Genomic DNA, 14931 nt, shown 5'->3' with positions numbered 1-14931 from the left:
TTGGTTAAGTCAGTTGCTTACACCTAGAGTCTAGGTTGCTTACCGCTTAATGAACTTAAACATGTCTTAATCCTTGCTACAGCTTTAAATGCATGATCCTTGGAGTCGAGAATATATATACTCATACGGTGTAAGACTTGCTAGTACCTTCGTACTAAGGGTGCTGCCCTTAAGTTGCTTCCAGGTTCGCAGGTCGGCGAAGAAGAGGCAGTGTTCGGCTACTTTGTGCCTGCCGATCAGGGTGGCGGGCAGGAGTAGCACCTCCTACTCCGAACTCCGGCGCTTTTGGTATGGAGCCTAAGGGCATACGGCTCCATACTCTTTTGTTGTATAGGTTTTTCTTCCGCTGCGTAGTAGTTGTTGTTGTTCCTATTTTGTTGTAAATTGTGGAAGCAGTTGCTTGTTTAACAATGGTAATCCAGTTTAATTATTTGCTCTCTATTAAACTGTGTTGTGATATCTGAGTTGGAAGGCATGTGTTCCGATCCTGGGCACAAAACACGTGCCGGGACTACCGGAATGGTATTCTGGTTAATCGTCGAGGTTGTGATTATGAATAATGATCCTCCTGATGATTGATTAGAATACTATTTGGACGGTTCCTCACAGTTTGTCACGTCCCAAATTCCATAATCACATAATTAAGTATAATTATGCTTCTTAAGCATCATATTTAATTTTGTGTAATTTTGTTCTATAACTCTAGCGCAATTCGTTTCATATCAATCGGATGAGAGAATCAAATTCGGGAGAGAAAAGGATTGAATTCGCAGTTAAAACGGACTTTTTCCCTCGTACGTGGGCCAAACATGTGGGTCAACCACCCCACTCACTCCCTTGGAGAAGCCCCACCTGCTCCTCTCTCTCTCCTCCTCACTCCCACCCGTGGTCCCCACCAGCCAAAGCAAAGGGAGCAAGAGCTATCTCTCCCTCTCACATCCTCTCTCATTCTCTCCCAAAATTCGAGCTCAAGAGAAGGATTCGAGGTGAGTATGTGGTACCATTACGATCACAAGCTCACAATCATTCCATTCCTCCAATTTGTTTGCTCATTCTCGAAGGATTTGAGCCGATTTGGATGTCTTTTGGTGTTAGGGTTGAAAAGTGAAGAACGCAGGAATTCTTCGATTTCCCACCGTTTTCTTCATCACCCGATGGCCACTAACCTTCACAAGTGTCGTGGGTAAGTCCCTTAGGCTCCCCATGGCAGGAATTCGTGATTCGATTGGTCGATTTCGCAAAAGAGTGAAATTCATGAGTTTTTGTGAGTTTAACCCTAAATTGAGGAATTGGATTAATTTGAGTTAGGAATATAGTTGCTAGGTTGTTAAGTGAGTTCTAGAACCCTTGAACTAGCTCAAATATGTTCCCTTTTAGATTGAAGAAGATCGCAAATCAAACCAGACATTTTTTCGGCTCAAAACGAGCGTTTCTGGGCCTAACCCGGAGTTTCCGGACTAGTCCGGAGTCTCCGGATGAGTCCCAGCCGGAAATAATAGAGAGACGCTGCCGGAGAATCACCCGGAGTCTCTGGTACCCCGGAGTATCCAGTGTATCCAGGTGCACTGTTCATCAGAGGATTTTTCTCCTCTACTGATAATTTGTAAAATTCATAATTAATTCATACGAACTCCAAAAATCATGAAACTAATTTTGTTGATTTCATTGTAATATCCTCTACCTGTTAAAAATATATCCATCCTGAAAATAATTAATTAACTTTTTGAGGCTAATTAATTAGGTTTAAGCTTTATTAATTCACCATTAATTCTTTACAAGTCCAAAATGGATGAAACTAATTTTTCTAGTCTTCTTATGACTTGTTCTAGCTAGTAAAATTGTTTTCCTACATTTTAGAACATATTTTTATGGTATTTCATCTTGTGCATATTGTGGCATGCATTGTTGCACTTTATTCATACTCATGGCATTGCATGCGTTATTCTTTTTAGAGAACATCGAGCCCGTGATCCACGAGAGCGAGGGAAACTTTGGGCAGTCACCTGAACAGCAAGATAAGCATCTATCATATTGAACCCTGTAAGTTGAATTGAATGAAGTCTAAATATTGATAAATTATGCTTATGTATAGGTTTGCTTGTATAGGGAGTCGATGTCGGGAACAAATGGGTAGAACCTACGCCAGTTGCATTCTTCTACCTTAATGACTTGTTCATCCACGTTCTTTGTAGCTTTGAGATGATGTTATGTCTAGGTACAAGTTCGACTTATATGCTTAGCCGTGCTTAGGTCTTTCGGTAGAAGTCGAACGACGGCGTTTTCCGTTGTTCGCGAGCATAGGATTTACTTTTGTCACACAAATACATGATTGAGGTTGTTATGGTTGGTTGAGTGATGAGTATGAGACGAGATGTGAGCGGTGCTAGGGGTGTCATTTGCATTCAAGGAAAGTCCGGGGGTAGTTCGGGAAGGGAACCCGGACACTGTAGGCTGCTTGCATCATTTAAGGCCGATCGTCGAGGTAGTTGGATTTAGCACTTACCTTACTCACCACATACCGATCTAATGGTAAGGCGAGCCAAATGCCTTTGCAGCTGTGGCTTTGTAGGGCCTGAACATCGACGGTGTGAGCGGGTGGGTTTGTAAGTGGTACTAGTTTGCTCCGGGAATAGTTCTAGTACCGCCGCGCCGAGCGATGCATGCCGCGCACGGTTGGGGCTAGTTGGGAAAGGTTGACACGGGTACCCCCTTGTGTGCACTTTAGCGGGTGGCATAAGCTGTATGGTCTCCGAGTCGTGTGGGTTCAGGAGTATCCCTCTGCAGGGTGTAAAAATAGTTCGAACTGCCGCGCTCTCGGTCATGAGCATGCTATTGTTTCTTTTACACCCGGTTGTAGAGTTCTCGCTTATGGATGATGGTTCGGATATGTGGTTTGTGGTTCGGATATATGGGAGGTGGTCGAGATGGTACTTGTTATACATTGATACTAATGTGGTTTCAGTTCCATATGATCAGTTGGTAGTTGTAGGGTAATTTCATATATGTTGGTTAAGTTAGTTGCTCACACATATGTCTAGTTTGCTTACCGCATATGTTTTACTTAACCTTGTGGTCTACTCTTGCTAACAGCTCAATGCATAATCTTTGGAGTCAGGATATTATATACCCATATTGTGTAAGACTTGCGAGTACCTTCGTACTCAGGGTGCTGCCCTTAAGTTGATGCAGGTTCACAGGTCGGCGAGGAGGGGGCGGTGTTTGGCTACTTTGTGCCTGCCGATCAGGGTGGCGGGCAGGAGTAGCACACTCTACTCCGAACTCAGTGTTCTGGTATGGAGCCTAAGGGCATGTGGCTCTATATTCTTTTGTTGTATAGCTTTTAATCTTCCGCTGCTTAGTTCTTTTGCTGGTTAGGAGTTGAGCAGGTTTTAGTCTCCTCCTAGCTCTCTTTTGTTGTAAATTATGATAACTTGTTGCATGCTTAAGAACTTGTAATATCATGTTAATTATCCGCTCTTTCTTAAGCTTTGTTGTGATGTACATGTTGGAAAGGCATGTGTTCCGATCTTAGGAACAAAACACGTGCTGGGACTACCGGGATGATATTCTGTTTAATCATCGAGGTTATGATTATGAATAATGATCCTCCTAGTGATTAATTAGAATATTATTTGGATGGTTCCTCACACTGTTCCTGCCACCGCCATCGTCGTTCTCCCGTCGCTGCCGCCGAGCACACTTGCAAACACAGTGGCTCGAAGGCCGCTGCCATAGCACAGCATAGCACACCTGCAATCGATTTCGCACTACACCTCAAACAACAGATCCGATTTTCCCACACAAAGAAATCGATTTCTCCAAAGGAATCAAACAAGCAAATCACTACACCTCAAACAACAGTCACTGCAAATCACTACACCAGATCGAACACCACAATCGGAGCCAAGCAGCCTGGAGTCGAGAGAGGAAGAAGAAAGTAAAATTGAAATAAACAGAATTTCCTCGTAATCACCTGCTTCCATGGAGGTGCTCCATCTGCGAAAACCTCCATCTCCACATCGACACAGTATAGCATCTGAGCTCTCTAAACCGGAGACCCGGAGGCGACGGACTACTACTGCTCCCACGCTGCTGCTCCCACGGAGGCGGAGGTGGAGGACTGTTGCTGCTCCCACGCTGCAAAAACCTTGCTCATGGCCACCTCTCTCCTCCAGACCATGCCCGAAACGTACCAATGCCACATCAAATCACCTCCAAAAATCATATTCCCGAGCACATCTCATCAACCAGCTCTTGAAATCCAATCAAAACCCAAGCCTGACCTCAAATCATACACCAGCAGCGCCAAAATGCAACACCCAAACTCGTACCACTGCACCTCCATGGACGACGACGACGACCCCGGCCAGCAGCCTGCTTGGTCGCGCTTAGCCACGAATGTGCGACGCCGCTCCTCCCCGTCGCCAGCGAGCTCGGCCCGTCTCTCTCCCTGGCTCCTCTCTCGCCTCCTCCGCCCCTCTCTCCATCTCCGTGAGCCACCCGTCTGCTTGTGGAGGAAAGGAAAGAGATAAGAGAGAGACGCGTTGTGGGGCTAGAGATAGGGGAGAGCTGGAAGAGATAAGTCCGAGCCGGACGTGACGATCGTGAGCTAAAGTTAGATTGAAAAAAAAAAATTGGGTCCGAAGCATCAGTGCCGGTTCTAGCCACGAACCTTCACTGATAGTCCATCTCAGTGCTGGTTCTTAGCGATTCTACCATGTTTCATGCGCGAGAGATTAAAAACCGGTAGTGAAACATTTACACTGTCGGTTCCTGTTCAATCAGCACTGATGAGCTGCTACTTTGACCTGTTCTATAGTAGTGTCAGCCTCCCCTCTGGCCTCCTCCCCCACCGGCCACCGTGGCGGTGGCGGTGGTGATGGTGGCCATGTGTTGAGCATGCGGCGGTAGCAGAGAAGAGGGGAGGCCGAAGGGGTAGCAGGGAGGTGGTGGTCGGCGACAACGCTAGGTACACCTGCGGTTCTAGCTCGGTCTATGGGGGTGGCGGGTTGCTAGGTAGAGGAGTTATTGAAGAAGGGTTCTCCATGGAAGGTTCAAGTTTTGGTTGAATCTGTGAATGCGCGTGTGATCGATTTATGCAGGTTGATGGTATAGACTTGAATTGCAAGTGTGTGCACTCTATGTATGGGTGTATGAATGTTCTTCTCCTCTATTATGTTTATGTATTTATGGTTGCTCTGTTCTTGGGGATGAGCTATAATGTGAAGAGAGGTGTGTTGAGCTCTGTTCTTCGGTATGGGCTGCAATGTGAAGAGAGGTGTGTTGAGCAGAGGGAGAAAGAAGGGTTGAAATGCTTGCAAGGAAGCAGGAAGAGCAGGTGTGTTGAGCATATGGCGGTGGTGGTCACGGCAGGAGCGGCAGCCGAGCCGGCTCTTTCAAGCTAGCTCGCTTATTTTTTTGGGTTCAGGATCCTTTTTCAGTGCCAGTTGAAGCATGAACCGGCAGTGAAAAGAATTTTTAGTGCCGGTTTCAGATCCGACACTGATAATCACTGACTAACAGTGCCGAGTAAAGAGTGTTGGTTGAAAAATCGGTAGTAAAGTCGTTTTTCAATCGGAACTGATACGTAGTTGTGTAGTAGTGCATGTCAGATTTCAGAATTTCATATACATGGGCATGCCATTATCCACCGGTCGGCTGCGCAAGGCGCACCTGCAGCCTATCGTTGACAAGTTCTCAGGGAAACTACCAACATGGAAGGGGCGTCTGCTCAACAAACCAAGCCAGCTAACTCTTGTCAAGTCATCACTCTCCATCAAGCTCCCGGCTTGGGTGATGACTGCCATCAACAAGCGTCGTTGCGGTTTCCTCCGGGCTAAGCGTGGCGACCGCTTCAGGGGGGAAAGCACGATATATTGGCCGCGAGTGTGCAGGCCGATGGAGTTGGGAGGTCTGGGCATCCTCGACCTTCAGATCGCGGGCTTCGCTCTGCACCTCCGGTGGCTGTGGTTACAGCGGACGGACACAACTCGGCCATGGCGGGGTCCAGGCTATGTTCGCTGCATCGATAATTCGATCCAAGTGACGATTGGCAACGGGAAATGGGCACTCTTCTGGACAGACAACTAGTTGGGAAGCACTTCCATCCAATTACTAGCGCCTAACCTCTGTCAGGCCATCAGCAAGAGTGTTGCTCGTCGATGCACAGTGCATCAGGCGCTGCAGAACAAGCAGTGGATTCGGGATATCATCGGCCCTTTGTCAGTGCTTGCAATGATTTAATATCTTGACGTATGGCAGCAAGTTCAACTGCAACCAAGGATTGAGGACGTGATCTGTTGGCGCTGGACAAGCTCACTGCAATACACGGTAAAATCAGCTTACAACATGTTCTTCTGCGGCAAAACAACTATAGAAATCATAGGCTCCACCTGAAGTGAAATTCTTCATGTGGTTGACCATGCACAAGCGCATCTGGACTGCAGACCGTCGACGTCGCCATGGGCTTCAGGACTCTGACTCATGCGCGCTGTGCGACCAGGCTCCGGAAACTGCTGATCACCTAATGGTGCAGTGCCCGGATTCCTTGCAGGTTTGGTGGGCAATTTTGAGCTGAGTTGGATTACCGCAGCACTTCAACTCTGACACGCTATGCATTATGGTTTCATGGTCACTACTGCATGCGGCGGGATTGCCCACTGCTCCGCGAAAAGGAATCGACTCCTTATTCATTCTTGCGTCCTAGCACTTATGGAAGGAAAGGAACGGTAGAGTTTTCAGTGCAGAGGCGATGACGGTCCCTCGGCTTGTTGAAAGAATCGAGCAGGAAGCTGACCTTTGGATTAAGGCAGGAGCTAGGTACTATTAGTTTTACTTAGGCCTGATTGTTTTCCTTTTTATATAATTAATCTTGTACGACTCAGTTAGGCGATCGTCTAGCACAGCTCGTGCTGTTGTAATTAGCTCGTCGATCTAGAGATACGTGATTTTTTTTACTATTCTAGAAGAAAAAAAATCTGGTTTAAGATAAGTGGAAAAATAGCTTTCTACTTATATTGGTAAACCGCAGCAACAACTAGCTTTCCAAATTAATCAGAAACGGAGGTGGCGAACATCTGATGAACACGAGATGTTCAGATCTTCCTTTACAGCATACACCAATATAGTAATGCATAGATATTGGACGTCACTGCACAAGGCATATTCTTCAGTTCAGCTGATGAGTGTACATCACGTGCAAGCAAATACCATGAGGCAATCCATCCGCGAATACGCTTTGAGCCAGCGCGCGCGCATGGACTTTCTTCCTCTTTGAGCCAGCGCGCGCGCATGGACTTTCTTCCTCCATATCGATCGGTCTAGAGCTCGCTAATAGTAGCTCAGCTCTCTGTAAAACATGTCCGCATACATGCATCACAAATCATGTTGAATTCATTTGAGGTTTCAGAGGGCATCAATGCCACCCCTCTCCCTCCCCCACACGCTGCACACATGCATGCAGGTACAGATACAGACACGGGCAGTAATACTTTCTGCCTATCTTTCAGTGCTACTATAAGACGGTACAGAGCAAGACAGACAAATGGAGAGAGAGAGTCTGAGGGGGAGAGAGAAGAGAGAGGGTGGCTGGGAAAGCGAGTGGGGAGTCTGTCGCACTGAAAACCATGCATCCACATCTGTTCCCTTGCCCATTTATTATCATCAACAGCAATGTTTCATCGTTTCTGCTTGGAGAGAGAGAGGGGGGAGACAGGACACAGGAAGAGGAAGAAGGTGGGGGTCGTGAGCGCGCGTGCTGTTTTGGACTACTAGTGCCATTGCTGAGCCGCAACAGTACGCTTCGGGTTTGGAAATTTCATCTCTTGTGTGCGTTTTCCCCTTCGGCGCCCGGCAGTTTCACTGTCCCCTCAAATTCTTCCACTTGGGTATGTTAATGTTCCCCACTCCACAACCTTCCAAATCGCAAATGATTCATTCAAAACCAGAAAAAAAACCATTCACCGCTCAACTCCAGTGCCTCTTCCTAGGACTGTTCGTTTGGTTTCTTCTATTTTTTTTTCAGGAAGTACCGTATATCGGTTAATACGGTATTATTTGCTCGATCAATATGGTAGCCTCACTAATTTAGATTTGATCCTGTTTTGGTTGATACCAAATTATTTCGGTGCGGTTTTGGTTAATACCAAATTATTTTGGTGTGGTTTCAGTTAAAACCATATTTACCAAAATTGATGCGAATTATAAATATGACTCATCACAAGTTAGCCCAACCCAAAATGAGAGAGAGCCATCTGATCATGTTTGACACTAAATAACCGAGAAGAGAACTTTTATTATTTTTCTCTTTTTATGAGCAAGGAACCCAACATGACTATATAAAATGGTTAAAATTTCTTCCAATAGCGCATAACAAAGCTTTGGCCAAGTGGTTAAGCTTAGATCAGTTTATTCAGTTTACAACCAATTTTTATGGAGAATTTTGAACTTGAAAAATTCCATATTTCTCGGAACCGAGCCGTACACTGAAAACCAGTCAAACCATGTTGACCAGATTCGGTTCAGGTTGCTCGGTTTGGTGTCATAAATGCACAGTCCGGCCTCTTCCTTTATGAGAAAACAAGTTAAAATATGCCTTGATTTACTTGTGATGAGTGATTGACATTGATATTTATTTGATTTAATGATTTTCGGTTTTGCATGAGCTTTGATGTGATTTAAAATATTTGAGATTTTATTTGAGCATATTGATTATGGACTAACTGGAATTGGAGTTGGAGATATGTATTTGCTTATCTCATGGTGTGCAAGTGATGGATGCAACTTAATGGTCGATGACGGGATGATCAGGATCAAGCGAAGTACTTGGTGTCAGACGATCAAAGAGGTTTGGCGGAGTCAAGGGTGATTCTAGCTGAACATATGAAAGTCAAGCAAACCATGTAATGCGGATGGAGATAGCATGTTGACAAAGTCAAGCGAAGGGGATACCGGTGCAAGTGACAAAGCGGCCCGAGGGATCAGGAGCGGGAGAGACTTGCCAGCGGTCAGGATCATATGATGGAGTACACGCGTCGACATTAAAACGCTTGCTTAAGGTATAAGCAAGGCTACGAGTCACACTTTCAGAAGCATGCAGGTGGTTTCACGGTTTGGCCTCAAAACCGTGGGAGGACTTGAGGAGTATGTGGCACCATCGCGAAGCTTGCGTCGAGGTGAAACTAAGTCGTGAAGTCATTGTGGTCGTCCGATGAATGGAGAAAAAAATAGACTAAAATACACTCTGAGGTAAGTAGGAGTGTACTATAAGAGAGATGTATTTTGGAAAAAATCTAGAAAACTTAAGGGTCAAATTTTCTAGACCTATAAATAGAGGGATAAGACTATAAAAAAGTTTGAACCAGCCACTTGAGCCCCTTATATCACCCATTTGAGAGCTTAGAGCTAAGGTTTTAGAGGAGATAAGGCTGTGTGCTTAGTCTATGTAATAGGTGAGAGTTTTGAGAGATAAATATTTGTAATCCGTCTACAATAAGGTTGACCTCTTTGAGTAATAAAGTTTATATTTTTGCATATACTTGAATTTCACTCCATTTAGTTTCTCTGTATTGGTTCCCTTGCAAGTTTACAAGTTTTTTTATTCTGATTTTGATTTTGATTTTGATTTTTTAATAAAATTTCAGCACCTTGTGAGGTCATTCTTTCTTATTACTAGAGGTATAAAATTCGTATACACATGCTTATATAATGGGTTCTTAAATTCGCTTACCTCTAGATAATCAATTTAGAGAGTTTCGTTGTTTAGTGTTTATCTTTTTCTGTTTCTTTGCAAGTTGTGATCTTTCGAATGCTATGCTAAGATACATAGATTAATTTTAAAATAGAATATATAATTCATATACTACCTGTAAAATCGTGTTACGTCGATTTTCTCTAATTAAAACGTCTATTTAGATGTGTTACGTGATCTAAGTAGGAAATGCCATTAATTTTGTAAAAGTGTCGTTAGTGTCGTTCCTACACGTTCTTCCAAATTGTGACAAGAAAATACAATTGAAAAAAATGTAAACTGAGGTAACAGGGTAACGAAAACAAAATTGGGTCTAAAATTTTCAAGATGTTAATGAGCCGAAACACTGACGTGACAAGAGCTAGTAGCATCCTTTCTCGGTTTCTCCATGCACAGCTGCCGAAATGCTCCTGATCGAACAAAATGATATTGTAAGAAACTCCAACAGCAAGCAAACAACCGAAAGATTCCATGCACATCGCGATTAGCTTAGACCCCTCTCTTAGCTTAGCTTCAGCCCTGCAGCCATGGAATCTAGAGCTCTGCTAGTGATCCCATCACCGCGTCTAATTAGACCACCATGCGCACAGCTAGCACAACATCACAGACCCATCCATTGCTAAAACAACAGCCAAAAGGAAGGAGAGGGCGAGCTTGGAGGAAAAAAAAAAATGATCTTTGCATGACGAGCTAGCCGGCCGCTAGTTGATGTCCATCCTATCATGGCTCGGGACGACGGCGGCGGCGTTGAGCTGGTGGTCGTCGTCGTCGACCTCGGCGTCGCCGCCTTCGGTGACGACGGACGACACGTAGCTGGCCACCTCGGAGCTCATGGCGGATGCCCTCGCGCGGAACTTGTGGCGGCAGCTGTAGCAGGTGACCTGCAGCAGCGTGGCATCGACCTGGCGCACGGCGTGGTCGCGGAGCGCGTGGGCGCGGCCGAGCTCCACCTGCGCCTGCTGCCGCATGCGCCGGGCGCTCGCCAGCTCCTGCTCCGCCAGCTCCGCCTGCCGCCTCGCCTGCGCCCGGGCCTCCTCCGCCGCTGCCTTCTCAGCCATCGCCAGCCGCAGCTGCTCCCGGGCCTCCTCCTTCAACCTCGCTGCCGCTGCCGCCGAAGCCAAAGCCTGGCTGTCGTCTGGTGCGCCGCCGAGCCCGATCGACAGCTGCAGCCGCATCGGGTCGGCGCCCTGCTGGGGAACAATGGCAGGCGAATGCGGCGAGGCGCAGCACCTGACGGAAGCCGGAGCAGCGCCGCCCGCGCAGCTGCCGCGCGGTGCCATGAGCTGCAGCTCCAGGTTGTGGACGCTGGGACGGTCGGGCGGCGTCAGAGGCGACAACGCCGACACGTACCGGTGGAATGCCGCTGCGTCCGTGGGGCTCGCCATCGCTGGGCCAGGCCAGGCCACCGGGCTCACCACGAGGTCGCCGCTGGACGGGCTTGCGCTGGACGCCGTCCTCGACAGCGCCGCCGCCGCATGCTGCTGCCTCCGCTGCTGCTGCTGCTGCTGCGACGTGGAGGCAGCCGCCGCCACGCCGCCCAACCCACCACCGCTAGCCGGCGACGACGACGTCTCGGCCCGCGGCCGGGTGGTGTTGCACGTGTCCTGGTGCTCGATAAAGCTCTCCACGCTGTAAAAACGACGCATCATACCACACCACGTTACTGCTTAAACCCAAAAGCGATGGCGCTGCCTGTATTGTATGTGCGAGCTGAGGGCGAGGGGTTATGCCTATGCATCTGCTGCTTGGTTCCAAGCCCAAGGGTTTGATCGGATCGGTTCCAACTCCCAAGCGCTTGGTGACAACAAATGCGTGACAGAGAGAAGCCAAGGAGTCGATCAGGGGCGTTGCGATTTCCTGTCAGGCTCAGGCATGAGTTTTCGGGCCGTTTAACTGGTTCATGCAGGGACGGGCACTCGGGCAGGCATTAAATGGAGCCCTGCAAGAGCCAGGCGGAGTAGCTAGGTAGACAACCCCAATGGCAGCAGAAACAAATGCGAAAAGCAACGGACGTACGTGTAAGCGACTACAGGTACACTGCTACAGGCAGCCAGCGCTGCGCTGCTGCCCTCGGGAATTGTGCCTGTCCCTTCCCCTCACTCTCTCCCCCCTTGACGGACGCCAAAAGAAGAGATGGAGGAGCAGCAGCTGGATGACGGGAGCTCATAAAGGTGTTGAGGCCTGGGAAAGACAGCGTGACCCCGCAAAATTTCCCCCGAAAATCATCTCGCCTTTCTGAAGGCCTCATGCATTTTGCCAAATCTTGGAAAGGAAAAGATATGACGGAAGATTGGACTAATTGTTGGTTTCTTTCCATGCTGAATTATATATGCTACGTACTCTATTTCATGGTTGGCTGAGAATTGGTTAATTGGTGGTTGATTAGTTGATTATTAAGATACTAGTAGGGCCGTAGCAGCACGTCGTAAGCCGTAGCAGTATGGTGTCGTACCGGGAGAAGACGCGGCCGCAGTCGCAGGTGTGGCCGCGGGTGCCGCAGGTCTTGAGGTGGGCCTTGTAGTCGGAGTGGACGGCGTAGGCCTTGGAGCAGCGGGCGCAGGCCCACTGCCGGTGGCCGCTGTGCTTGCGCCGGAAGTGCTTCTTGATGCCGACGAGGTCGCCGAGGGCGTGGGCGGGGTCGTGGTGCAGGCAGCTCGGCTCCGGGCACACGAACACCCGCTTCCGCGCCGCCTCCCCGGCCTCCCGCTTCAGCAGCTTCCACGGCACCTTATGGCGCCGCCGGTGCATCTGCAGGTTCTGGTCGCGCTGGAACCCCTGCCCGCAGATCTCGCACACGTACCGGTCCGACTCCAGCAGCGTCCGCGGCGACAGAGACACCACCTCCGCGTCCGGGTCTGCTCCCCACACGGCGCCATCGCCATTGTCACGAGAACGCGCAAGCAATTAAAAAGTTTTTTTTTCTCCACTTACATATATACGTGATACAGTATATGCGTAATTGGATGCATGTTTCCTGTGGCAGGCAGGCTGCTTACCTGGAGTGCCGGCTGGCCGCCGCTTCTTCTTGGCGCCGGCGGCACCGGCCGTAGTGATCTGCAGCGACACGAACGGCTCCGGTGGCGCATCGGCCGCCTCCGGAGGCGGCACGGCCGTCGGCGCGCAAGAACTCAACATGGTGGCACAGCACTACACCGGCACTTGTTATTACCTCTTGCTGCTAGATCAATCGGTAATGCGACCTCAACCAAATCAAGGTAAAGAATTGATCCCCTCGATCTCTCCTCTCCTGCGAATTTCTTGCTTGTGATCACAGGTCTTTGAGGGCCGATGGGAATGGGCCAATAGAATTGAGATCTCTCTATATAAGCTTGGAGGGAGGGAGATCACCAGATGAGAGGGGAGGAGAGATGGGAATAAACAAAAGGGGGGAGAGATGTGAGTACAGCTAGGAATTTGAGAGGAAGGGGAAGGAAAAGGTCTTTGGAGTAGTGTTGTTTTTTTTTTTGCTTTGCTGCTACACAGACAATACCAAAGGGGAGAGGGGAGGCAGCTTTCTACCAGCTTTAGGTTTCAGCAGTTTTCTTTAGATTGTAGTACTTCTTCTAGTTATGAATATTTATTTTTCATCAATATCTGATTAATTTTTAAAAAAAATTGACTCTTCGTAGCTTCTAGAATTTTAGTTTAAAACCATAAAACTCATATGCGTAGATTTATCTTGAAAAATATTTTTATAATATTATATTTTTATTAAATATTATAACTATATTTTAATAAAAAACAATGATCAAAATTACACATCTAAAACAGTAAAAAATTAAAAGTGATAAGTATTTATAAGCGAAGAAAATTACACATCTAAAACAGTAAAAAATTAAAAGTGATAAGTATTTATAAGCGAAGAAAATATCATGCTGGGAGGGACGGGGTGAGGGGATGAAGGAGATGGAGTTGGTGGGTGTTTTATTGGAATTTTGTAATTGATTGTCCGGTGCCTTTGCAATTGCAGCACTGTTGAGCGGGTTGTGGAGAGAAGTGGCTAGTTCTGGGTTTCTGGCTGTGGCTGGGTTTCCAACTAAATAAATATTGTTTGGAAGGGAGAGTGTGTGTAGATTTAACTGCTAGCCTGAAAAAAAAAAGAACATAGCTAGGAGCTAGATGTAATGCTAAACTGCAGATTTTTTTATAAAAGAAATTTAGAGGAAGATAGTTTATATATTCTGCATACTGAAGGAATTGACCATTTCATTTATTTATTCCAAATGTCAGTACGTAGCATTTGAGATAACAACCTAAATTCTTGAAAAAAAAAATATAGTGCAATTTGATAAACTCATTTTTTAATATGAAATAAGCTGGTAATTTCATGCGCAGAATTGGAATCAGTGGGGCCGCATCATTGGGGTTATCTAGTTATATCTGATGTGTGCGTATAATTCACCAGTGTGAATCACTAGATTCAAAATCATAATTTTTTAGAGTAAATTTCACAAAACTAAACTACGGTTGAAAAGATTTTTAGAAAACTATGATTTTAAAAATCAATTTTTGCTAAACTACACCATCATTGTCACTCAGTATCGTAGAATTACACTTCAATCATAAAATTACACTTCTTTTTTGCCATTTCATATCATTAAACCCAAGGTTAACTGGTTCTTAATTCTGAATCAACTTTGAACAACCGCTACTACTTCATCCAACATTTTTCAAAGTTGAACTAACATGGATTCACCATGCATGTTAAATTAAAGGCATTCGTTCCATGCTCCATAACACCTTGCTGGCTAGTGACATCATTGAGCCTTTCTTCATGTGCTTGGTGTGTGCATCTGTAGCTGTGCGAGCACTACATGGCACTAGTGTCCTTACACCCAGCAGCCCGTCCCATCCTTGGCACTGCAGCTGAGCATGCTCCCTCAGGTGGGGGTCGTCGTCTTGTCTGCACTGCACTGCACTGCACTGCGTGCATACCTCGTGCGTAACGCAACCAGCACAGCGTTACGCTATTTTATAGCCAGCGGCGCCTCCCGTTTAGAACACGTACGGTCATGGCCATGAACCTGCAGGACAGCCGCAGCAGCTAGCACTGCATAAATAAACAAACAGATTGATAGATAGATATAAAACCTGCCCATTCTCTGGATTGATCGCCTGGTGCTGCCTTTGTATTTTTGTTTTTCTGCCTTTCGTGATTGGTCTTCGGATTCTCGTCTTAAACA

At 46.9% G+C, this 14931-nt stretch overlaps 1 protein-coding gene across 1 annotated transcript; it reads right to left on the bottom strand.

Annotated features, from left to right (window-relative positions):
• Nucleotides 1–10130: 10130 nt before the first annotated feature.
• Nucleotides 10131–13241, bottom strand: LOC133894924 (protein indeterminate-domain 16-like). Its single transcript, XM_062335118.1, has 3 exons — nucleotides 12745–13241; nucleotides 12201–12603; nucleotides 10131–11377 (listed from the first exon to the last, which is right to left on the bottom strand). Exons 1-3 carry the CDS (start codon nucleotides 12881–12883, stop codon nucleotides 10450–10452), a joined length of 1470 nt encoding a protein of 489 aa, XP_062191102.1. The 5' UTR covers nucleotides 12884–13241; the 3' UTR covers nucleotides 10131–10449.
• Nucleotides 13242–14931: the final 1690 nt, after the last annotated feature.

Source organism: Phragmites australis, chromosome 16 (genome assembly GCF_958298935.1).
Source record: "Phragmites australis chromosome 16, lpPhrAust1.1, whole genome shotgun sequence".
Lineage (NCBI taxonomy): Eukaryota > Viridiplantae > Streptophyta > Magnoliopsida > Poales > Poaceae > Phragmites > Phragmites australis.
The sequence above is the reverse complement of the archived record's forward strand: the minus strand, read 5'-3'. Positions and strand labels throughout refer to the sequence as shown.